This window comes from Sinocyclocheilus grahami, unplaced genomic scaffold, assembly GCF_001515645.1.
Source record: "Sinocyclocheilus grahami isolate Dianchi unplaced genomic scaffold, SAMN03320097.WGS_v1.1 scaffold313.1, whole genome shotgun sequence".
Lineage (NCBI taxonomy): Eukaryota > Metazoa > Chordata > Actinopteri > Cypriniformes > Cyprinidae > Sinocyclocheilus > Sinocyclocheilus grahami.
The window spans coordinates 1,893,339-1,918,331 of NW_015505492.1; the positions used below are offsets into that span (position 1 = coordinate 1,893,339).

Consider the following 24,993-nt stretch of genomic DNA (forward strand, 5'->3'; position numbering starts at 1 on the left):
CTCAAATGATGTATTGTGTTTAGTAACATTCTGTGGTGGAAATTTCATTTTAAACTTTCTTTGTCTTGCTAAGGACAATTTCACAGCAAGCATTTTAGAAATTTTAAATACATACTTGATTTAAATTATTTCATAAACAACATTACAGCTGATGCATGATAAAAATAACTGTTATTAGGTGATATTTACCTTGATTTTCTTGATTTACCTTATTTCAACTCCAGCATGCTCTACACTGGCACTGTCCCCTTGGTAAAAACAAGCAAACAAACAAAAAACAGTAACTTTTGCAATAAACTTGATTATTATTATTATTATTAGATGCAAAGTTTGTTTATTGTTGTGAAAATAACACCAAAACAAAATTGAAAATGTTAAAATTTGGCCCCTGAGACAAAAAAAATGCCCTTAGTTAAAAAAACACCCAAATATCATCATAGCATCAGAAACAGTCAGTGCTTAACATGTTGTTTACATTTGAGGTGCATAACGTCATCACGTAATTAGGCTGTAAAAATCCCCTGGCCTGCACTCAAAGCCAGAGCAGTGAGCAAGTCTATGTCTGGTCTGTTGAGCTAAATTCATGTCTCACGTAACCATTCGAAAAGTGAGGGCTATATTCTTGAACAAGCACAGAGGTATTTTTAACCATCTCTTGAAAATGCTCCTCCATTTTGGCATATACGTGCCTCTGCAATACAAGAGGCCTAAACAGGTTTATCGGTTCTGCAGTACGGATTATTTTGGGAACCAGAATTTCCTCTGGGATGCAAGGGTTGCCAACAACAACGTGATAGAGTCTCTTTTCCTCCAGGCTTTGCTGCAGGAAGCTGAGCAGATCTCGTAATCTGTGATCGAGATTCTGCGGCTGCCACATCGCAGGACATTTACTCAACAGCAGATGCAAAAGCGCCGTCTTTATATGGTAATTAGAAAAGGCGCTTCTCCCAGTCAAAGCTGTCTGCTTTTTGTGCAAGAAAGAAACTATCTGAAGACAGTGAACATGACACGAATTTGGAAGTCGTTTTGCTAGATGTTTAAGCAGGTTCTTTTCATAAACAGTTAGTGAGAGTTGCCAGTGAATGTCTGAGGAGTTACTAGTGTCAGATGGGAAATGAGAGATGAGGTAAGCATCCGTGTCCTCAAACTGAACGGCAGGGGTAATGTTAAGAGTGACGGTCTTTCCAGACCTAAATCTGATTTTCAGAGCTCCCGGGAAGTCTAGGTTTCGAAATGCCAGCTCAAAATCGTACTTATGAGAGATCTGGCCCCATGCTTTGCTCACCGAGATCTGGAACCATCTCATGATCTCATCTTTCGACAAATACGAGGTGTTCTTCTCACAGAGGAGCTCCACCAGTGTGTGTTCCTCAAGCCTTTCACTCTCATTTCTATTGTGAAGCAGACACAGCATATCATCGCCAAGATTGGTTGAGCCACAAAGACAGTCTGTGCCATTTCTACCTGGTTTTATTAGTTCAATCCTTCCACATCCTTGCAAGTCCAGTGGAATTTCAGTGGAGGGGTCGCACCCGAGCTGAAACTGGAACCTGAATGGCCGTGGAGGAGCAAAAGGCACAATGAGGTCACATGTAGGAGGTTTAGACACCCTCCAGGACTCAAACATGCTGCCTATGCCAACAAAGTCCTCGACTTCCAGGTCAGAATCTCGATCGCAAACACTTCTCAAAGCCTCAAGCAGATCATCCGCAAAGCCCTCGATAAACTCTCGCACTCTCCTGCTCTCGTGGATGAAAGGATGGAAGTGGGTCTTGCAGAAGTTACTTAGGACACCTTTATCTAGGGCTACAGTCTTGGCGCTGAGATATTCGGCACTGGAATCTCCATCTTCATCTTCCATGGAGTCTGGCATTTCAATAGGGATAATATCCTGCCTGCACACCTCAATTGTGAAGAAAATGACTAGGCAGAGTGTGCTCCAAAAGTACCAGCTGTAACTTTCCTGATCATCATCAATCAGAGCTGTTTCTGTTTGTGAGATCTCCTGTTCCAGGCGCTTCTGTTCGGCCTCCAGCTTCTCCTGGTGCTCCTTCATCCGGGTCAGGAGCTTATCATCTTCCTCAGGTATGGTGGTGTTTTCATTAGGGAAGAGCAGCGGGTGGTTGAGGATAGCAGCTACTACCACCATGCAAACTCGTACAATAGGACCTTGCATCCTTCACTGTGCGTCTAGGAAAACACACATTTCTTGATTAATGTGAGCTTCTTGAAAGGAAATGCTTCTTCTAACTTTCGTGAAAACATGTCATTCTTCAGAGTGGTTATTTTTGAACTGTAATACAAAGGACTCTCCTGCACTGGGGAAGGAAGTCAGATAACCTCTGTTAAATGTCGTAAATTAAACCAGCAAGATAACTGTATCCAGCTAAAAGTATCTACTGTACTGAAAACAAGAATAAACAAAAAATGATATCAGGGGGAAAAAATCTGTTGATCTGTTAACTTGAGGTTTGGATTTAAAAAAAACTGGGGTACCATCTCATCTCTTTTTAAAGTATTTTGTCATTTTGCTTTGACTGACGCTATGGAAGGAATCTTATATACACTGAGGAGGACGTTACATGATTGGTTTATTTATAGTGTGGCACTTGGAGTCGGAGTGATTCTTGGAATGAGGCAGATAAAATTCCTCATTTATACAATCTACGAGCTACTGGCACATTCCATGAATACGGTGCACTTTGTTGTCCCGTGATTTTTTTTTTTAAAGCATTAGAGACAACTTCTGTCAATCATTTGAAGTGATATGCAATTCATAGTAGTAAAAAATGTACTCTAATTTTATTTAGCAGTTGTGTGACTTATTTGGACTCTTTATACACCATGATGAGAAGGCAAGCAAATATTCTCATTCAGACTTGTTTTCTGTTTATAGACTTCGTCAAGATTAACCGTACTACTGAAGTTATCATAAGAAAAAATGTACAAAACAAAAATGGATCTTTTGGCCATTTTTTTTTTCTTTTCAAACATTTCAGTGTTTAAACTGCATTTAAACATTTTTGTAAATTAAACCACAGAGAATAAAAAGAAAATAATCCAATGGCTGAAATTTTGCTTTGATCTCAACAAGTTTTCTGAAAGTTAACCACCTCCCCCTTTTCCAGCTGAAAGAAGGCGTTTCAATGTTCTACTACTTATATTGTTTAGGTCCTATTTTTATTAGTGTAGCCTACATAAAACAAATTAAAGTCTATGTGGAACTGCACCATATCCCAAGTTAAACAGCAACAAAATAACACACACACAAAAGTTTTTAAATGGAGTGCATAATGATAGGTAGTTGACTAATATTGGTTGAGCTCCAGTAAAGACGATAATAGAGAAATTTGTGTGGCGCTGCAAAGATTCCCACAGTCTACAAACACTAAAGGGCGGCGTAGGCTATAGACAACAACAGCAATTTACTCATTAAACAGAGAGAAATCTACAAATAGTTAGACACTATTACAGAGGAAATATTTGTTTGCGCGTGACTGAAAGTCAATAGTAAGTTTATCAGCAACAGGGCGAGTGAAACAAACGACTTAAAGGCAGAGCAACTAACAACTCCTCTTTTTAATCGACACAATTGCGTATTTTCTTAACGACGTCTTCGAAGGTGTTTTAACTCCTGTGGTTTACAAAACTTTTATTTTTTACATTTTAATCACAGCTGTTACGGTGTCTTGAATAATCTATGAAACAACAGATGGCCACTACTCGCGCTGAGTCTTTGTTTTAGACCAAGAACAGAATAGTAACTTACACTGTAATCCAAGAGTTAAAGTCCAGCGTTGTTCTTTGTTTCAGAACGATACTGAACCGTCACAAGAGAAAGCGCTGCAGTAGCCTCCCGTTACTCTGTTTCCTCATCTGCTCTCACATCCAGGAAGTGACCAATTGGGCCGTTTTCGCTCCTCTATAAAAAGCACGTGGGTCAGTCCCGCTCTTGAGTCAACATCATGTCACACGCACACACGCACTCTGAGAGCAGTGCTGGGGAAAGTTACTTTTAAAAGTAATGCATTACAATATCGCGTTACTCCATAAAAAAGCAACTAATTACGTTACTTAGTTACTTTTTATGGAAAGTAATGCGTTGCGTTACTTTTTAATTCTGGATAGGGCTTGCTTGTTTGTTTTTAAAATAAAAAAGTTATATTTTTGGCAAATATAAAAGCCTTTTCACACTAAAAGTGAAACGAATAAGCCTCAGGCTGAAGGGAAAGTAAATTTACGTCCGTACAGTAGAATGCAGAAGAGGAAATTTCAACACACTTCAGCAATAAAAAAAGACACAAATGTTCGTCTAGAGTAATTTCTGCTTATTAGTACGGTTGAACTGAATCATCGAAGGTCAGAAGCAAAGACAAAAATCTGTAGGTGGTTAAAATCCTTTCATGCTTTGCATAACCAGATGATTCATCTATTCTTCTTGTACAATTTATCTTCTTCTCAAAGGCAATAGGCTGGTCGATCCTCCTCTTCTTCATTTTTTTGGGCGCTGTGGGTCGTGTCCTAAAGCCTTGCTTCAATCATGCCACTTTTCTGCAGACACGCTACTGGAGCAATTACCTGGACATTGAGCAGAAGCTCTTCGATGAGACCTGTGTCCTTCATGCCAGAGATTTTGCCAGAAAATGTGTGGTGCAGTTCTTTGAGAGTATGCGAGAAGACGTGACTGTGAGAATGCCCCTCTCAAGTGCATTCAGACCCAGCACAGTCCATAATGAATTTGAAGAGGAAGAAGAGGAGCGTCTGCATGGTATAACCAGACAAGATCAGGTGGATCACTTGCTGCAAACCTGGTATGAGTGTAAACCAGAGCTGGACGTGACCAGGATGGCCTATAAGCCCAAAGCTTGTATCACTTGGGAAGATATCAATGGAAAGGCATTGTTCTCTGAAGTGTAAAACTGAGGGGGAAAAAGATCATACCTCTTAAACTAGAATTAATGTAATAAGTGACATGTTCATGAAATATTAATAAAGATGATGAAAAATGTTGACCCTAGAAATGTAATAATTTGAGAACTAATTGACTAATTAATGTTAATTCAGAAGCAAATCTTAAAAAGCTTGCATGTCGGGTGCAATGGATATATAATCATGTATAATTTCTGTCTTCATCAATGTTGCAACGAGCCCTCCAGGCCTGGTGCAATGATGCCTGGATGGAGAATTTTTCATCTGCATAGAATGTAGAACAAAACATTTTTGAATTGTAATGTTACTATCAGATTATTGTCAGTTCAGAAAGCCTTGTTTTAACCTTCCTCAAGCGCTTGCATGCTGGTGCATTTGAATATGCTGGGATTTAGTTTGTGTATTTTTGCATGTCTCTTTGCACACACATTACACAACAACCTCATGGATATGGCTTGGATGCAAATGACTACAGAACCCTGGCAACACCTGAAAAAATATGTTGTATATGTATTTGTCTGTGTATATTGTGTATGTATATTTATTAATAAAAATATGTTTATCATCTTAGCTGCATGGCAGTTAGTCCACTGCGTTCTGTGTTGGTAGTCCATGTTTTGAAATGTACTTTTGCCTTCACCTTTTGAGTAAGGAATATTTTGGCTTGTAGTTATGTATTATGCTTGACAGTAAACAGTTTAAGCACTGGACAATGCAAGGACAGAAATCACACCCAACTATTTAGTTGAGGATGTGTTAGAGCCTCTAAAGGAGGGGCCTGTCACTCATGTGCATCCATGCATTAAAGCGACCTGGTGAACCTTTGTTCACTTTGGACTCAACTCTGCTCCAGCAGTCTTGCTCTCTTTTCTCTCTGACAAGATAGAATAAGTCTTTGATTATTATAATAAGAATATATCATTCATTATTGCTCAGCTGCACTAATTTGATCTACTATTTTGCTCTAAAAGGTGAACTGACTTTTTAAAAATGGATAAGTTTCGAATTATGGTCCAGTTTTTGCAAGCCAACCAAGAGTCGTTCATGAATGGCATCTGTGGGATCATGGCTCTGGCAAGTGCTCAGATGTATTCCTCATTTGAGTTCACCTGTCCTTGTCTTCAAGACTACAATTATGCGTATGGAATCGGCATTCTAATCGTTCCGCCAATATGGTTCTTTTTACTTGGATATGTACTTAACAACAACATATCAGTGTTAACTGAGGAATGGAAGAGACCGGTTGGAAAACGCAGGAAAGATCCGGCGGTTTTGCGCTACATGTTCAGCTCCATGACGCAGCGCGCTCTCATCGCTCCAACTGTATGGGTAGCCGTGACTTTAATGGATGGCAAGAGCTTTTTGTGTGCTTTCAGCTCCACGACGGATTTATCTGAGTTCCTCAACGAGAGCTATCCAAGCTTATCCAAAAAGGAGCTTCTGAAATTACAAGCAAGGATTCCATGCAAAGACGTATTTGATGGGCATGAGATTATTTCCAGAGAAGCAGCCACTAGGTACATTCGCTGTTTGTCACAGGTAATGACATTATTGCACAACTGAATGATGAAATGGGGGTTTCTAAATTATCTTACCTATTAGCCTACCATTAACGCTGGGTAAAGCAATATTTGTCGTTTTGTAAAATTTGGTTTCCTCATTAAATATTCATACGCTTATAGAAACTTCGACGCGCTGAGAGAAAATGAAAACGTCAAACGCGTGGAGAGACAAACATTTGAGAAGAAATACAAATTTATTTTTGTGTTTGTGCGTTTCATACGATTTGAAAACTATTTTTCACAGATAGCCTACAAGAGGTTAGCTACTAAAACAGGACAGGTCCAGGATTAATTATGAACCCAGGTAAATAGACCAGGGATTTAAAAGTATTAGGCCTATAGATGAGAAATGATGGCTATGACATTCAGTTTGATAATATGTAAACTATAGGCCTATAAACTAGGCTAGGCTATATATCAGCGGTGGCGAACTCCGGTCCTGGAGAGCCGCAGCCCTGCAGCGTTCAGCTCCAACCCTAATTAAAACTCACCTGCCTGTAGCTTCCTAGAAACCATTCAGACCTTGATTAGCTTGTTCAGGTGTGTTTGATTAGGGTTGAAGTATAACTCTGCAGGGCTGCGGCTCTCCAGGACCGACGTTCGCCACCCCTGCTATTTATTATAAAACATATAAAACGATATATTGTTTTATTTTTAAATTAATCTGTTGCAATGTTTTTTTTTAGGCCTGTGGATGGACCTTTTTAATGGTAATAACTATAGCAGCCTTCTTGATAAGGGCGATAAGACCTTGTTTCACACAAGCCGCTTTTCTTAAAACCAAATATTGGTCGCACTACATTGATACAGAGCGCAAACTATTCGACGAAACATGCAAAGAGCACGCCAAGAGCTTTGCTAAGGTCTGCATACAGCAATACTTCGAGAGTATCAGTGGTGAAATTGTTCCACAGTTCCAGCTACCCACAAAGAAAGGGAAAGGCAACAAAGATGATGATGGGGAAAACCAGAAGAGTGACGAGGAGAAGATTCTTGGGATCCGTAAAGAAGAAGACATGAATAAAGTCCTGTGGAACTGGCATACATGTAAACCCGCACTATTTCTGAACAAACACGCTCAAAATATGACTATGAATGGACATGCACACTTGGATACACTCACCCTCTCAGATGAGCACTACACTCACACACCTATGAAAAACACAGCTGTGGCATACTACTCCAAAGTCTGACTTCATGGTGTAATCTTAGTCTGGTATAGCAGTACTCACTGTCAAGATCTCATTTCTATTTATTGCATGCCATTTCTTATTTAATATCCTCCTGAGACTCAGTAGTCATTCAATCGAGTCACTGTTAAATAATAGGATAATATGGGCTTTTCCATGATAACACAAAGCAAAGTGCAGGTGTGACCAATATGACAACAATAATATAATGATGATGACGATGTTAATAAGGAATGTCACTCTTTTTCTCTACTTCTTATGCAGCAAATTAAGGTTTACTAAAATTAAGTTATAGCTAAAAGTTAAATTCAGGAGGAGTTTGTTAATGTAATCAGTCATAGGATATCAAGGACATATCAGCAGCTGCTAACGTCACTCCGGGGGTAATTTTTACAGTATTTAGCCTCGCCCACTAACAGCAAGTTGCTATGGCTGCTAAAGCGATCAAAGTAGTTTACCACATGGTAAATTATGTTTCCCACAGTCACAGACAATGTTATTGTCCAACAGAAGCTGCCACAGCAGTTTGCAACTGCATAGCTTGTTTAGTAGGCCAGACTTTTGAGTTTACACCACCTGGTGGTCTTAAGCTCAAGTTTCACTTGCAAAAATATTTAGTTATGCTTTTCAGTTTAAAGCAGCAGCAGGGGCGATTCTAGGGTTTTCATTTTAGGGGGGCTCATCCCCCAGTGAGGGTATAATAATAATAATAGCCTAATAATAATAATAATAATAATAAATATATATATAAAAAAAGAAATATATATATATATTTAAATGTTTGATTAATAGCTATAGCACCCCTAAAAATGGCCTAGCAACGCTCATGAGCAGCAGTATTTATTACTAACTCATAATTGATTACCTATATGATTTTAGGATATTTTAAGATATCTTAAAGCAGTGGATTTTTGGGTTCCAGGGCCCTATAGGAAGCTTTAGCAAACTTACAAGAGGGCCTCAAGATTAATTAAAATGTTTTAAAATAAGACAAAAATAATTTTTGTATAAGGTAAAACAAACAAAAATCAATACATTTGTTGTTTAATTTACCCCTAAATTTAGGAAATTCTAAATGTAATTATTTAAATTTGTAACTAGGCCTAGTTACTTATTTTATGTATGGACACTATCCCAATTTCTGTAAATTGGCTTTGAATATTATTTTGGACAGTGGATGTAGTCAAAAAGGTTAAGAACCTCAATGAGTGTCACTTCAGAACTCATTTTACTCTCCTGTGGCCTGCCATGGGGAATCCGTTTCATGTCCGAGATGATCTCTTCATTCCAAGATGTTCTGTGCACTTCAATGTTCCTATTTTGTATGTCTCCCTAATTAAACACACCTAGTTTAATTCCAAGACCTGCGAAAGGAGTGTCAGATAATTGAGACATGCAAAAAATGTAACTGTAACCACTGTCATATCCATTTTTACTGGGTCTCTCTCAGGAGGCATTTTGAACAATAATTTGCATGACATTTATATGTAGAGAGAGAGAGAGAGAAAGATGTTTGTTTGTTTTTTTGCGCATGTGTCTGATCTTTGTCATTTACTTTAGCCCAACCTGTTTTAGTTAAATGCTTGTTAGTTCCACTGGGGCTGAAACCAGATTGTAATTGCTGTTGGTGATTCACTGCTGTATGTACATAACAGACAGAGCGAGGGAATGATCTCACTTCTTGATCACAACAATCACAGCTACATACAGACAGGTTTTTGTTTTGTTTTTACAATCTGCTTCTGCTTGTACATATTTGTAAAACTATGTGGATGTTCAGCAAGACCATTTATACTCCCTGACGATGAAATGTAAGTCTTCATTTCAGAATTGTTTTGATTTTTCAGTTGATATTTGGTTTTTGGTAATTAATTTGAGTGGCACATAGAGGCTTGAGGAAACTCTGCCCAATTAATTGCTTTTATATGAACTGAATGTACGACTACATCATTAATTTAGAAATTGTATAATGAAGCTGTTTTTGTTTTGCCCCTTTTTTTATGTATAACTGCGTCAACCATAAAGGACTTACTTGCACATCTGTCTTTGTCAGGTTTTAGGGTTAATTTACAGAGACAATAATCATCGTCAGCGAAAAAGCAACGGAGAAAGAGAAATACGCCTATATTAAAATAAGATGTCTGCTTTCCTCTCAGAATTTATAGCACTTTACTTCAAGAGTAAGGATGTCATGGTCTTCAATGGCCTCATTGGTTTAGGAACAGTGGTTGGTCAGACAGCATACAACATCTTAGCTTTCAACTGTCCATGTTCACCAAAGAAGAATTACCTGTACGGCCTGGCTGCCATTGGTGTACCAGCCCTGGCTTTCTTTGTTCTTGGGGTGATGCTGAATCGAAATACCTGGGATGTTGTGTCAGAGTGTCGGACCAGAAGATGCAGGAAATTTTCAGTGACTGCTGCTTTTGCTCTGCTGGGCTCCATTGTGGGCAGAGCAGTCGTTGCCCCTGTCACCTGGACTGTAATTTCCCTCCTGAGAGGAGAGGCGTATGTCTGTGCTTTCAGTGAGTTCATGAACCCCTCATCTTTGGACAACATCTTTTTAACTACACCTGGCCCAGAGATCATGGCCCGGTTTCCATGTAAAGATGTACCTGCTCTATTTATGAACTACTCGGGAGAGGTTGAACGCAAGCTGAAGTACGAATCCCAGGTACTTGTCATATTTCATAGTGTTGTTACAGTCCCTAATTGCATCAACACTTCTGATATGTACAAACTTCATTTTTTCCCTTCTTCATCTAGCTTTTGGGCTGGTTGCTGGTGGGAATCATCTCTCTCGCTGTCTTTCTGCTCCTCTGTCTGAAAAACTGCTGCTCTCCGCTTGGCTATCATCAGGAGGCATACTGGTCCCAGTATTGCTCCAGCGAACAAGCTCTTTTCCAGCGTACAGCTGAAGTACATGCTAAATACCATGCGGCTGAAAATGTCAAGAGTTTCTTTGGCTTTGTGGCCTTGGAAAATCAGGAGAAGCAGCTTCTAGCAGACTGCAAGGGAATCAAGAGCGTCATTCCTAGACTGGAGTGGAACCGTGTCACTGGGGTTTACATGTACAGAGAGAGTGATAACACTCCCATCTACAGCCGCTTAAACAAATGGACCATGTATACAACTGAACATGACTGTTAAGAAATGGACATTTTATTCTTTGAGTCTGACAAATTAGTGTCTAATTAATGAATAATACTTCACACCCAAAAACTAATATCTTTGGAATCAAGAAACACCCAAGAAGGAAAGGAAAAAAAAGTTACATAACAAATAATTGTTATGTACAGTAAATGAAATACAAAAAGCTTGTGATTATTTTTATTTCTAGTGCAAATATGATGTTTTTTAAACAAATCAGATCATTCTTCTGAGAAAAAAAATAATGTTTAATATTCATATATAAATGTTATCTATTTTGAATATCAATGTTAGAAGCACAAAGCTAAATGATTAAAATAATAATGTAAAAAAATCACTAAAAACTAAATAGCAAACAATGAAACAATATTTCTGGACAATGCTATATTGAGTTTTATTAAAGGCTTTATTGATGACGGCTGTTGGATCATTCAAACCTGCAACCTTTCAAAAATCAGCTCAGTCTTCTGTGCCACAATCCACAAATTGAAGTTTGATCATTCAAGTTGAATGTCAAAACATAGTCTATGCATTGCTGAGATGGCCACGGTTGCTGTTAAAGGCAAGGTGTTTTAAATTGTCAAATGGATATTTTGTCAGACATAATTTCAGTTTTGGTGAAGATTTGCAGGAGGAATTCTACAAAAATGTGTCAGTTTTACAGTATAGTGTGCAATTTGCTTTGCTATACTGGACATTGAGACCCACAATATTATGGACATTGAATTATAAAATAATTTTATTTATGTATTTTTAGATATAAAAATATTTTTCTGAAATGATTTACATTTAGATCAGGGCTGAATTGGCAATCTGGCTTTTTTTTTTTGGCTCATAATGGCTTTAACCGTGGAAATATGTGGAAATATTACAAAGTTTATAAACAGGGCCTTAACAGAGGCCAGAGACATGTGAATAGATGCGCTAGCAGAGAAAACACTGTACAGGCACAGGAAGATCACTGTCCGCAAAGCTGGAAATTTTTGAAGAAAATCCTAAATATTGAATTGGCGGTGGGGGCTAATATGAATGTATCTTTGAGAAGAACTGTCTTCAGAAAAGTTTCGATTGCATTTTCTTATCATCTTACATCCGTATAATGCACATTATTGTAGTGTTCATAAGCACAGCGCTGCATTGATAACAGTGGTAAAACAATTTGCTTTGTTTACAACAACTAAATGCTATATCGCTGCTGTTCCATAAGCGCCACCTGCTGGCAGAGAGAGAATTAGCATTTTTTTAACTTTCACCAAGCTAAAGACCATTGTGTTTGCTTTAAATGTTGAAATTACACAATCAAATTTATATAACTGCTCATGAATTTTTGTTTGGATTGTGATTAAAATTCAGTGGTTGCCTCTAACAGAGATACGTAGGCTATATACATATCTATGGTCTTTAATTTAATTTTTTATATTTTTCAACCTTTAATTACATCCTGCCACAGTTAATTTCAAAATCTTTGCAATTTGGGTGGCACCAAATAATTCACTTACAGCTATAAGCTCAGCTGGATTTGCTCTAGACATTATGTTTAGTGCCTTGAAGGCCTTTCTGAAACCAGTATTATTATAAGGTAGACAGTCATGCTAAAATATCTTGTAAAGTGACTAGCTTGAGATTGTATTCCAATTCTGATAGCAGCAGTAGGCGTACTCAAAACAGAAATGTGACCCTGGACCACAAAACCAGTCATAAGGGTCAATTTTTCGAAATTGAATAAATAAGCTTTCCATTGATGTATGGTCTGTTAGGACAATATTTGGCCAAGATACAACTATTTGAAAATCTGGAATCTGAGGGTGCAAAAAAATCTAAATATTCAGGAAATCGACTTTAAAGTTGTCCAAATGAAGTTCTTAGCAATGCATATTACTAATCAAAAATTAAGTATTGATATATTTACGGTAGGAAATTTACTAAATATCTTTATGGAACATGATCTTTACTTAATATCCTAATGAATTTTGGCATAAAAAAAAATCTATAATTTTGACCCATACAATGTATTTTTGGCTATTGCTACAAATAAACCCATGCCACTTATGACTGGTTTTGTGGTCCAGGGTCACAATCTTACAATGGATTCATGGATTTACCCCTGATTTACCAAAATTGCCTGTTAGAAGTGAAATAAAACTATGTTTTGGTTACTCTGAATCACCATGGTAAGACTATAATAATTATTTACATTTTAGAGTTGTTGGGACAGATTTTGCGGGAAATTGGATACAATCATTCATTAGTGCAAGTCGAAGTCATATCCATAAAAAGAGAGTAGCTCCGGCTACTCTGGTGCATGTAGGCCCTATGGTATAAAGCTAAGAGTTTGTTGTCACAACGAGTGAGAAATATATATAATAATCATGACCATGATGAAACATGCAAAACAGCAAAAAAAAAAAAAGTAGGCTTGGCCTTTTTTAGACCTGGAGAGAACTGACCAATGGCTTGATTCTTACTCAACAGGGAAGATATTTTATTTAACCAATGTATAGCAATATAGCTCTCCAACAGCAGGAGTTTATTAGTGTTAGCTATTGTAAGGAGTCATTTCATTATGGTTTGCTGTATAGTGCATGCTATGAAAGTTATTTTCAAGGATGGACCATGTAAATTATAAACCTATTGGTTAGCCAAATTAACAACATTCAGCTGTCAGATTTGTCAATTTGCGACCCATTTAGTGTAGACTGGATTATTTCTTGTGCCTGTGTTTTGGTTGTGTTTCTTCCACAGAGGCTCATCTGACTTGTAAAGTTGTAAAGCCCAACCAAAACATGTTCTTCTGCAAGGCGTGTGCAGTTTTATTTACTAACCACCAGCTTCAAATTAAGTGTTACAAATGCTATTTTTACTGAATAGTATGCAGAAAATGATCATGCTTCCTGAAAGGTATTACTGAATAATTGTCCGATAAAATATTATTAAAAATAGAATATTTTTTTGTAATGAAAATGTTGACGTTACCAGCTCACACAGCAAGATTTATGTTTGTAACGAGTTAATGGCTCATTTAATTTCAAAACAGACACTAGTGTGCAATTAAAATTGTAGTTTAAATGATTTTTGGTCATTTTTAATATTAATGTTATGGTTTTGTTATTGTGAAATCATTTTTTGTCCTGAACATCAAAATAAACAAACAAACAAACAAATAAATAAAAAAATTTGATTCAATGAGAAAAAGTACTGTACATTAAATTTTGAGAGAAATTCTAATTATATACATAACCAATGAAGGCGTTTTTACTGTAGCATTTTGCAATTCTTTTTCCATTTTTAGTGCAACTAATTGTTTTTATGACTGGGATTGAAAATATTTGTTGTGAAGTATGAAGGAATATGTATGCGGCCAATATGTAGCTCCAAAATATACACCATACTGTAGTAAAAATAAAATAATACAAAAACGCTAAATTTGTCACCGCAACACTTCTGTCACTTGAGGTATTTCACAAAGAGCCTTAAGTGGTGAAAAAAATACGAGATGGGAGAATTTTTTTTTTTTTTTACAAAACTTTTGTTAAACCATTATATAAAACAGAAAATGCTTAATTAAAGGGGTCATGAACTGAGAATTCAAAATTCACTTGATCATTTTAAATTAAAGAGATCATTGTACTATTAAAACATCCAGTACGTTTCAGAACTCAAAATTCTCTTCTTACTCTAAAAACAGCTTATATTGAAGCCAATCTGCCAAAACGACAGGTTGTGGAATGTGCCTCTTTATGACATAATAGTGTGGCTAAACGAGAGAGGCGAACACACTACACAGAAATCAAACGATAAAGATGGCTCTGAAGACAACAGGACGCTGTACAGTGCTGTAAAGTTGTGGAAAAACATTGTCTTTGTATTGCCTTCCTTGTGATCCCAACGTTAGGAAAGAGTGGATGAACTTTATTTTTAATGAAGTTCAAGACCGAGTCAGTAGGAACTTGGTCCTTTGTTTACTTGATTTTATCGTGGATTTGTTTACAAGCAAGGCACAATTCCCATCCTGTATTTTTTCCACCAACATATCGGGCTCCGTAGTATTTTGACCCACAGTTGGAGTAAGTTATATTTTATATTATTTTAAAATCTATTTTTGAATTGTCATAACACTTAAGGACCAGAAAAAAAGCTTCAGTCTAGTCTATTTTTGAAGAGCAGTTTTGTGTTAACAAATGTTTGTTGCTAGTATACTACCAGTAATAATACCTTGTTTTCATCTTTGTTTTATTTCTTTTTTTTGGTTCCAACATGTAATACAAGACATGTTTTACTTAATGTGGGGAGGTGATTTGATTTATGACAAAGCTTGTTTTAGTTAAATGCTCATATTTTCCACTGGGGCTGGAACCAGATGAAGTTCCTGCTGATGATTCAGTGCTGCATGCACACAACCGACTGAGCGAAGGAAAGACCTCACTACTTCAACACAACACGAGCTACCTACAGAAAACTCATCTGTTTTAAGGACTTCTGTTGCTGTCTGCATTTGTTTGTACATATTTGTAAAACTTTATGGCTGTTCAGGGAGACCATTTGCACCTCATTGCAATGGAATGTAAGTCTCTCCGTTTCTAAATGGTTTTTAGTTTCTAATTCGGGCTCAGTGTCGTGCTGAGACTTGCCCAAAGGGTCTTTGTTCAGAGAGCTTTTCTGCTTGAAATCGGTCTTTGAATTGAATGTTTATCTCATAATCTTCTGATTTGTACACATGCATATTTTTTTTATGTATCTACATTTCTCTAGCTTTTAGCGTCTGTTTCTGCTTTTCTGTATGATGGTGTCAGATAACAAAGGAGGACTCTTCACTCTTCTGTCTTTGTCAGTGTTTTAGGTTTACTTCACAGAGACTCTCTCAAAGACTTGGTTTAATCTGCAGTAATTCACATTGAGAAAATCAGGACAAGATGGCTGCACTCATCTCAGAAAACTTCAAATTTGTCGCGCTCTTCTTCAAGAGTAAAGATGTCATGATCTTCAATGGCCTGATAGGTTTAGGGACAGTAGCCAGTCAGACAGCATACAATATTTTTGCATTTAACTGTCCATGTTCACCAAAGAAGAATTACCTGTATGGTCTGGCAGCAATTGGTGTACCAGCTCTTGCTTTCTTTGTCATTGGGGTGATGCTCAATCGAAATACCTGGGACGTTGTGTCAGAGTGCCGCACCAGAAAATGTCGGAAATTATCACTGTCTGCTGCTTTTGCTCTGTTAGGTTCCATTTTGGGGAGAGCAGTTGTTGCCCCCATCACTTGGTCAGTTATTTCCCTCCTGAGAGGAGAGGCGTATGTTTGTGCTTTAAGTGAGTTTGTAGACCCCTCTTCTTTGGATCATTTCCCTCCTACTACAAAGACTCCAGAGATCATGGCCAGGTTTCCGTGTAAGGATATACCTGCTCCATTTATGAACTACTCAAGAGTGATTGAACGCCAGCTAAAGTATGAATCCCAGGTATTTATCACTGCAATATAGTCTTGTTATAGTCCTTGATTAAATATATAGTTCTAATATCATTGGGCATTTACTCAAATGTATGAAATGTATAACCTCCTCTTTTTTATTTTCTTTATCTAGTTGTTGGGCTGGTTGCTGTTGGGAATCATCTCTCTCGCTGTCTTTCTGCTCCTCTGTATGAAACACTGCTGCTCTACCCTTGGCTATCAACAGGAGGCGTACTGGACCCAGTATCGTTCCAACGAACAAGATCTTTTCCAGCGTACAGCTGAAGTACATTCTAAATACCATGCAGCTGAATGTGTCAAGAACTTCTTTGGCTTTGTGGCCTTGGAAAATCAGGAGAAACAGCTTCTAGAAGACTGCAAGGGAATCAAGAGTGTCATTCCCAGAATGGAGTGGAACCACGTCACTGGGGTTTACATGTACAGAGAGATCGATGACACTCCTGTGTACAGCCGCTTAAACAAATGGGATATGTATACAAAAGAGAACAACTGTTAGGTGAATGAAAAACATTTTTTGCTTTCTGTTTTAAATATCGATTTTATAAATTCAGAATTTTTCATTTATTGTTTTTGTTGTTGTTGTTCCTTCATGGTAAACATGCTTGAGTATTATGTTGATATTTGTCACTGAAGGCTGTAATTCAGAGTGTTCAGTTTCTTCCTTTTTTAAGGATAATATGATCTGTTTTAGCTTAGTAGAGAGGAGACTGGCAGCTTAAAGGCAGAGTAAGTGATTTCTGGTAGCCAATGTTGATATTTGAAATCACCAAAACAAACACGCCCCTACCCCAAAAGGGTCTTGCCCCTATTTTGATAGCTCCGCCCCACACATACGTACGCAACCCAGGCAACGATTAGTTCTGTGAAACAAAGCAAAGCCAATGTTACACAGGGTCTACACCGCACGTGAGCGGCGCGGCGCAACAAATCACTGACAGAAAACTGCTGTCGGGTTCTATTTATGACATGCTGACACAAATTTCTAATGGTTTTCAACGGTCGTTTTTTATCCGCCATCTCTATCTTTCTGTCGCTCGGCTCGGCTAATGTCCGTCCCATGCACTGAACGCGCTCTCCTCCTCTCAAGTAGACATGCCCCTTTTTGCTGATTGGCTACAAGTTTGTTTTGCGATTCGGCCCGAATCAGTTTTCTAAAGTGTTTTTGAAAAATCACTTACTCTGCCTTTAAATGGTCATATATTGATAACACACAATGAACTATTTAGCATCTGTTTTAAGAGACATGATGTACTCTCAGGTTAAGATGACCTCTTGTTACACTTTGCTAAGCAATAAAGTGCATCTGACAAATTAGTGTCTAATGAATTAATACTAATGCACACTAAAACATATTTGCTAGAACAAAACACAATGAAAAGTATGCTTTTCCATAAAGATGGAAAAAAACTGTTCAAATGATGTTATTAACTACTACTGACATGTAATTTATGTAATTTAAGAGAGTTAGCAGATGCTCTTCTGCAGAATGGCCTACAAAATTGCATTAGCATCATCACATATGAAACCATTGTGATGAATAGATGGCAAGCACGCATTTGTAATGCTATATACAATTTAAAAAATGCTTCCTGTACAAATACAAACAAGTGAAAAAACAATATACTAAAATGTATTTGAAATATATTTATTTCATGCTAAGTATACTACAAATACATTTACATATTTATATACTTAATAAAAATACCCTGCAGTACCATTTTGGCATACTAAACTGGTATACTACATTATACTATATATAATATATTTTTTACTAGAGGAAAAAACCTGCTCAGGCAAATGCAGATACAGCCTACACTCTTAAAAATAAAGGTTCTTTAGTGGCATCTATGGTTCCATGATGAACCATTAACATTAACTTTTCATTGCACATTAGGTTCTTTGTAGTGGAAAAAAATCTTTACATTAAAATGTTAATCACAGTAAGAACAAAATGGTTCTATTAAGAACTGTTTCAACTGCCTTGAAAGCTAGAACGGTGTTTTGAACTTGATTTGTGCAGGGATAGGAAGCAATGGAGGGGGTGCAGCAGAGATGTGACATGGGAGTACTTGGGAAGGTTGAATATTAGCCGGACTGCAGCATTCTGCATGAGCTGCAGAGGTTTGATTGCACACACTGGGTGGTTGGCCAAGAGTCATTGCAGTAGCTGAGACAATAGCAGGTTGGGGCCTATACCACAGTCTGGCAAATGTTTTACAGGAGGGATCTGCACGATATGACTGTTGTTAGTATGGAGGTTGCAGTTGACAGCTCATTGTCCAGTGTGACACCAAGGTTCTTGGGTTTCTGTATGGGTGAGATGGTCGAGTTGTCTATTGAAATGACAAGGTCTTGGCAAGGGTGTTTCTTGGCTTCAAGGAACAACAGCTTGGTTTTTGATCATTTCAGGTTCAAATGATGGGCATTCATCCAGGCAGAGATGATTGCCAAGCATGCAGTGATACAGTGGGGCAAAAAAGTATTTAGTCAGCCATCAATTGTGCAAGTTCTCCCACTTAAAAAGATGAGAGAGGCCTGTAATTTTCATCATAGGTATACCTCAACTATGAGAGACAAAATGAGAAAAAAAAATCCAGAAAATCACATTGTAGGATTTTTAAAGAATTAATTGGTAAATTCAACAAAGTGTATATAACAAAGTATTGAGATGAAATTTTGTTATTGACCAAATACTTATTTTCCACCTTAATTTGCAAATAAATTCTTTAAAAATCCTACAATGTGATTTTCTGGTTTTTTTTTCTCATTTTGTCTCTCATAGTTGAGGTATACCTATGATGAAAATTACAGGCCTCTCTCATCTTTTTAAGTGGGAGAACTTGCACAATTGGTGGCTGACTAAATACTTTTTTTCCCCACTGTATGTGAGGGTACCTGGTTGTCAGAGGGTAGGAAAAAAGAGGATCATTAGAGCATTGTTTAAATAAAATTGCCAGTTTAACAGAAGCCATGAGAGGTGATCACATGGTAATTGATTTGGTGTACAGGGAAAATACTGATCTGTGTTCAGTGGGGTTGTTGATGAGGTGAAGTGAATCCTTTCATGATATTTGATCATGGGCCCAGTTAACTGAAGCTGAGAAAGATTGGTTGGTTCACAGTTGCTGGGTTTACATCCAGTGCATTAGAAGCAAATTTACCAATTCAATTCTTAAATGTGCATCAAAAAGCTCACGTGACTGCAAAATTTGCTCAGAGAAGAGATGAAAATAAAATATTTTATTTTCATATGTTTAAGGAATATTCCTGGCTGAATTTAGTTCGTTAGTTAACCCCAAGGTGTAAACAATATGTTAACATGATTTTTTGAAAATTGCTTATTGCTATTCTGTGTAACGTTACATCAATTTTTGCAACTTTATTGACATGACAATGCATTGCCATAAACAAAAAACCTTTAAGCACAAATAATACTTAAAACCAAAGAATTTCTAAAAAGAATTCAGTTAATACTTTAAATTAATAATAATTTAAGTAGTTTCATAAAATTACAAGCTTCACATTTCTTTTAAATCGTCCAAACATTTCCCCCCGTTTCACTTTAATTGTGAAAAAGGGTAAAAATGCCTTGACACTTTTAACTCTTTTTTTTATTAAAGACAACAAGGCCAAACATTTTTGTCAGTCAACATTATGCCACAAATTCTATCGATTGAGCTGAACTTGACATCTTCAGGGAGATTTAGCAAAAGCACCTTTTACATAACACACTGATATTGTGCAACATGAATCACCAGTTGCATATTTCCTGTCTGTACATGAGTTGATCTCTTGACTAAAACTGTGTAATTAGCTGTGTTTTGTTTATTTGTTTGTTTTGTTATTTATTTATTTTTGCAGTGATGAAATTACTGCTTCTGTCACATGTTCTTTTTTCATTTTTTTGCAACACAGAAGGGTTGCTCTCCGAGTATCCTTAGATTCTATTCTATTCTATTCTATATTTTACCTCTTGCGTCACACTCTCACTGTTTTCCCTCTGTAGTCTCTTACTGTTTTGGTGACTGCCAGTCAAGCAAAGTGAATCAACCCTCATTCCCCTCCCAGCCTTGTCTTACACAGACTCATCAGGGAGAGTCTGACTCGGCCTGCCTGTCTGCTCGCCTGGCCACTGTCACCTCCTAATAGCCTTCAGCTGGAGAGAAGTAGGATGAAGAGAGGATAGAAAGGGAGAGGGGGAGAGCGAGGAGGGGGCGGGTGAAAGGAGAGCTGTGATCCAGACAGCGAATCACATGAGCCGAGATCTGTTTACAAACTGAGCAGGAGAGAAGTCATCGGCACCATTACGTGGAGGCAGGGCTGCTGGACAAGGCGACAGGAAACGCACAGGAATCTCATCACTTTGTCTGGAAAATGCAATTTATCCTTTGTGTCTTTGCAGCGGAGAAGCCAGACCAGATGGTGTGAGGAAGACACAGCTTTGAATGGGCTGCATTCACAAGCTCTCGCTCTGACGGCTGTGTGCCACCGCTCTTCCTCTTCCTTTGTTACCGGGGAAAACAGTTGATTGTAGCGTGAGGGTGATAATCTAGGGCGAGAAGACTAGAGGAAAGTGGCTGACGGCAAGAAGGGGTGAGCCTTCTGACAATGTTTTGAAGATAGACAAAGAAATCTGTGACTCTTTGTAATGTACATTGTCTCTCTCACTGTTTTGTTATCGTGACTCTACAGAGAGGTAAAAAAATGAAAAAAAGCCAGTGACAACAACTTCACGTCAAGCAGAGGTAGATGGTGATCCATTGTCGATGTCAAAGACACATTGCAAATCTTTCAGAATCTATGCTGCCGCTTGTTTTGGATCATGATGCTGGAAAAAAAGAGCACATGGTGTTCTTTTAACTTGCCTGTGGTTGAACAAAACATTTTAGATACCAAGAAGTAGGTGTTGATATTTGTTCCCGTGTTGACACAGGTTTCAACAATGACTGACTTGGCTTTGTAAATGTTTCAACACAAAGAAAACAAAATCACCCTGCCTTCCTCCATACGCCAGTGAGGAGCTGGTGGGTGATCGTAATGTGTTAACCAGAGGCGCTGAATATTGAAAGCTGTGTTTTTGTGGTAGGAGTTTTGGGTGTGTAAAACTTGTATTATTCATCTGGTTTTGAGTAAGGGGATTGGCCCACTCCTTTGGCCGGGTTTCAACACTGTCTCCTTGGACACAAGTTACTGGATCGTTTGGTATAGCGGAGCAAGCACCTATCCAGTGGTGTAACGGTGAGTATGAATCATAACCCCTTCCTCCTCTTCCCTTCATTTCTAGTGGCTATATAATCTGAACAGCTCCATAACCATGTGTTATTCACAGAGCCCCTGACCCTCCCACTGGCTTTCTATCAATGTTTAACTAAAATCCTCCTTATATTACTTCCACCCCCTCCTTCACCTGAAAACCCAAGCCTTTTTACCTTTCTCCTGATTGGCACACTCTCTTCCAAGACCTGAACTTGTGAGACACACTATGTGTCTGTATCTATTGTGTGGTTGTTTGGCAGTGTTCGACCCTGAGGTCACTTATTATTGTTCTCCCCCCAAATGGTGCTTCCTGCCTGGGTTGTTGAGGCCTTCACATTTCTTGCCTCCCCCTCAACCCCTAACAGAAAGACCAGATGGTGGCTTTATGGCAGAAAGGGTGCACCACTAGTGTTTGTCTTTCTGCACAGACAATTGGCCAGGCTTCGCTCTCGTTGCCAAATGCTCTCTTGCTCTTTCTTTTGAAAATACAAATCTGTATACAGTAAGAATATTAATGTTTTAATGGTTGAATGATATTAAATTCATTACTTGCATTTAAAAGGCTTAAAATTCCGAAACACAGTATTTACAACACTAAATACTGTTTAAATCATTGTCACCCCATTAGGAACTACTGGCCCTCAAGCACCATTTATTTCTGTTTTCAGTTGTAGTTGATTGATATAGCTAAATCTTAGCATCTTTTTACCTTTTCTTTAACTCCACTTTCAAAAAGGAGCACTGACATGTTTATTGCACTAAATAAATACTGTTTTAATTTATTAAAGCATACTGAAGAGCATATGAATAGCATATATATAACAACAGCATTCTTTTTCTACTGTTGTGTGTGTGTGTGTGTGTGTGTGTGTGTGTAAACAGGTGCATCTCAATAAATTAGAATGTCGTGGAAAAGTTAATTTATTTCAGTAATTAAACTCAAATTGTGAAACTCGTGTATTAAATAAATTCAATGCACACAGACTGAAGTAGTTTAAGTCTTTGGTTCTTTTAATTGTGATGATTTTGGCTCACATTTAACAAAATTCACCTCCATGCCACGCCGTAAAAAGAGGCAGTAATTAAAGCAAAAGCCCCTACAAAGTATTGAGTACATGTACAGTAAATGAACATACTTTCCAGAAGGCCAACAATTCACTAAAAATGTTTTTTTTATTGGTCTTATGAAGTATTCTAATTTGTTGAGATAGTGAATTGGTGGATTTTTGTTAAATGTGAGCCAAAATCATCACAATTAAAAGAACCAAAGACTTAAACTACTTCAGTCTGTGTGCATTGAATTTATTTAACGAGTTCGTTTGCCCATATAATCTTTAAGGAATTTGTGTGTAAACTTATATGGCTTGCTGTCCCCTGGTGAGGGGCTCGATGAAGCAGCTTCAACTCGAGCTCTGATATACCCCCAGGGACTTGATATAGGATGATTACGAAGGGCAAGGTACCTAAGATGAAGGTGGAGTTTTGGGGAGGTGGAGGGATGCTGGAACAGCTGCGACTGGAGAGAGGTAAGCAGCTGCTTATATACTCTGGCTGTTGATTGAAAGATTAGATGGGCTCGCTCCTCCCTAACTTACGTTAAGGAACTTCATTTAATACACGAGTTTCACAATTTGAGTTGAATTACTGAAATAAATGAACTTTTCCACGACATTCTAATTTATTGAGATACACCTGTATATATGTATATATGGAGCGTTTCTTGTCTGCTTTTGTTTCAATCGGCAGACACAGTGCAATGAAGTGTGGATATCTATTCTTTATGCTAACAGTGTTTGGGTCTATGGCAGTCTGAAAATACTGACAATCATGCTAAAGAAAACATTTATAGTTTGAGAGCCCAGAGCAATATTCTTTCTACCAAATTATAGAGGCAACTGATTAGTTTTGGATTCACAGATGACAGTTTCACTCCCAGATACTAAAAGCCTTGTAACATCATGCTGACTGGTTTTGTGTTGCTATTTACTTGTATTGCCTTAGGATATAGGTTAAACCATTGTTGTCTAAATAATGTTCACTGCTCTGAAAATTCTCCAATGTGTGATGAAATAGCTTGAACCTGAAAGTCAACATGGTACACTTAACAAGGACTTTTGGAGGACTTCTACAAGACTTGATTAAGTAAATAAACAGCTAGCTAGCTAAATAAAAACACAAGATGACTGTTTTTTTTCCATCACAACAAAGACAAAGATATAGTATGGTTACATCAAACTTCCTGCAATAGACTGCATGAAAATTCAGTTGAATTTTGTATGTACACATTAACAGCCGTATTTTGCTGTGATTTAAAAATTACATTGCAATCTATTTTAAACTGTACAGTAAATAATGAACGTTAAAACATAAGCTATTGCACTTATCTGTTGAACACATCATCCGACACCACTGTTACATCTCTTGTTTTTCAGTTTTAAAAGCTGTATTACAGTGAAAAGTTCATGCTGCTCAGCGAGGTCCAACAATGAGAGCAGTGTTACATTGAGTTGAGAAACACGAGGACAGTCCGCAGGCTCACAGTATGCAATATGCATGCAGGGGACACTGAGAAGTGTACACATGAGAATCACAGTGATGTGTGTTGTCTTTCAAGGGTCTGACAAAAAGAAATATGTGACCCACTCGTATAACAGATTCATGATGTATGAGTAATAAACAATGTCTATGCTTTTATTCCATTTCAATTGTGTATTCATTTCACTGATTAAAAAAAGGATGAGCAAAAATAAATGCTCCGCAGTCTTGAGCTCTCATGACTCTTAACATAAACACTAACAAATATTGTTGAGAAAAATCATGGTTTTGTTTGTTCTCTTGCAGCATGCCTATGTGACTCAGATTAACAGATTACAGACAAGTTCTGCAAAATGACCACAGACATCACCGGTCGTCTTCCACTCAATGTCTATGTCATCATTCTTGGGATTGGCCTCTTCATCTTCATGTTGAGCATGATCTTCTGTTGCTACCTGTTCAGGTATCTTAAACTATATAGCAGTTACAATGAAAGTGCTGTGGATATTTACACAAAATGAAGATAAATAGCTGTATTAAGCATCACATAGTAACTGTATTTATGTAGCATTTTATTTAATAGACAATGGTAATTTATAGTCCTTTCCGTAAGCATTATAAAGAAAGTAAAAATATAATAAAAGCCCATTTCAAATTATGAAAAAGGAAAAACAGAAATTATGAAATTTAAAACAGGAAAAAACGTAATAAGATGAATGCATTAATACAGTGCAAGTACAGTACATCAAACTGCTGTAGTGAAAGAATGTGAAGGAAAACATAATTTTTTAATGTATGTAATGCTACATTTTTATATTTCACAGATTGAGGCGACAGGGCACACAAGAACAATACGGATATAATGAGGTAATTTATAATATATATATATATATATATATATATA

At 37.5% G+C, this 24,993-nt stretch overlaps 6 protein-coding genes across 11 annotated transcripts in view; 5 read left to right on the top strand and 1 right to left on the bottom strand.

The window, feature by feature from the left end:
• Nucleotides 1-59: 59 nt before the first annotated feature.
• Nucleotides 60-3,968, bottom strand: itprip (inositol 1,4,5-trisphosphate receptor interacting protein). Of its 3 annotated transcripts, none has more exons than XM_016294219.1 (2): nt 3,858-3,968; nt 60-2,190 (listed from the first exon to the last, which is right to left on the bottom strand). In XM_016294219.1, the coding sequence occupies exon 2, from the start codon at nt 2,174-2,176 to the stop codon at nt 557-559; it is 1,620 nt and encodes a 539-aa protein (XP_016149705.1). In that variant the 5' UTR covers nt 2,177-2,190; nt 3,858-3,968; the 3' UTR covers nt 60-556. The 3 variants fall into 3 exon arrangements, with proteins under 3 accessions (XP_016149705.1, XP_016149703.1, XP_016149702.1); XM_016294217.1 differs by having other exon boundaries at nt 3,770-3,968; XM_016294216.1 differs by having other exon boundaries at nt 60-2,318; nt 3,770-3,968.
• Nucleotides 3,294-5,478, top strand: calhm3 (calcium homeostasis modulator 3). Its single transcript, XM_071582434.1, has 2 exons — nt 3,294-3,300; nt 4,421-5,478. The coding sequence occupies exons 1-2, from the start codon at nt 3,294-3,296 to the stop codon at nt 4,915-4,917; spliced, it is 504 nt and encodes a 167-aa protein (XP_071438535.1). The 3' UTR covers nt 4,918-5,478.
• Nucleotides 5,479-5,919: 441 nt separating this feature from the next.
• Nucleotides 5,920-8,225, top strand: calhm1a (calcium homeostasis modulator 1a). Its single transcript, XM_016294112.1, has 2 exons — nt 5,920-6,468; nt 7,178-8,225. The coding sequence occupies exons 1-2, from the start codon at nt 5,920-5,922 to the stop codon at nt 7,682-7,684; spliced, it is 1,056 nt and encodes a 351-aa protein (XP_016149598.1). The 3' UTR covers nt 7,685-8,225.
• A 1,593-nt stretch (nt 8,226-9,818) lies between these two features.
• On the top strand, nt 9,819-10,831 carry LOC107601796 (calcium homeostasis modulator protein 2). Its single transcript, XM_016294089.1, has 2 exons — nt 9,819-10,355; nt 10,448-10,831. The coding sequence occupies exons 1-2, from the start codon at nt 9,819-9,821 to the stop codon at nt 10,829-10,831; spliced, it is 921 nt and encodes a 306-aa protein (XP_016149575.1).
• Nucleotides 10,832-14,665: 3,834 nt separating this feature from the next.
• On the top strand, nt 14,666-17,073 carry LOC107601813 (calcium homeostasis modulator protein 2-like). Of its 2 annotated transcripts, XM_016294114.1 has the most exons (4): nt 14,666-14,895; nt 15,098-15,392; nt 15,661-16,287; nt 16,411-17,073. In XM_016294114.1, the coding sequence occupies exons 3-4, from the start codon at nt 15,742-15,744 to the stop codon at nt 16,792-16,794; spliced, it is 930 nt and encodes a 309-aa protein (XP_016149600.1). In that variant the 5' UTR covers nt 14,666-14,895; nt 15,098-15,392; nt 15,661-15,741; the 3' UTR covers nt 16,795-17,073. The 2 variants fall into 2 exon arrangements, with proteins under 2 accessions (XP_016149600.1, XP_016149601.1); XM_016294115.1 differs by having other exon boundaries at nt 15,189-16,287.
• A 3,310-nt stretch (nt 17,074-20,383) lies between these two features.
• Nucleotides 20,384-24,993, top strand: part of LOC107601881 (RING finger protein 122) — a 7,690-nt gene continuing 3,080 nt past the window's right edge. The window contains exons 1-4 of one of the 3 annotated variants that reach the window (XM_016294226.1): nt 20,384-21,043; nt 21,429-21,536; nt 24,396-24,552; nt 24,914-24,956. In XM_016294226.1, coding sequence (XP_016149712.1) covers nt 24,443-24,552; nt 24,914-24,956 — 153 coding nt within the window. In that variant the 5' untranslated portion in view covers nt 20,384-21,043; nt 21,429-21,536; nt 24,396-24,442. Of the gene's footprint in view, nt 21,537-24,395; nt 24,553-24,913; nt 24,957-24,993 lie in introns of all 3 variants that reach the window. The other 2 variants (XM_016294225.1, XM_016294227.1) reach the window with 2 other exon arrangements.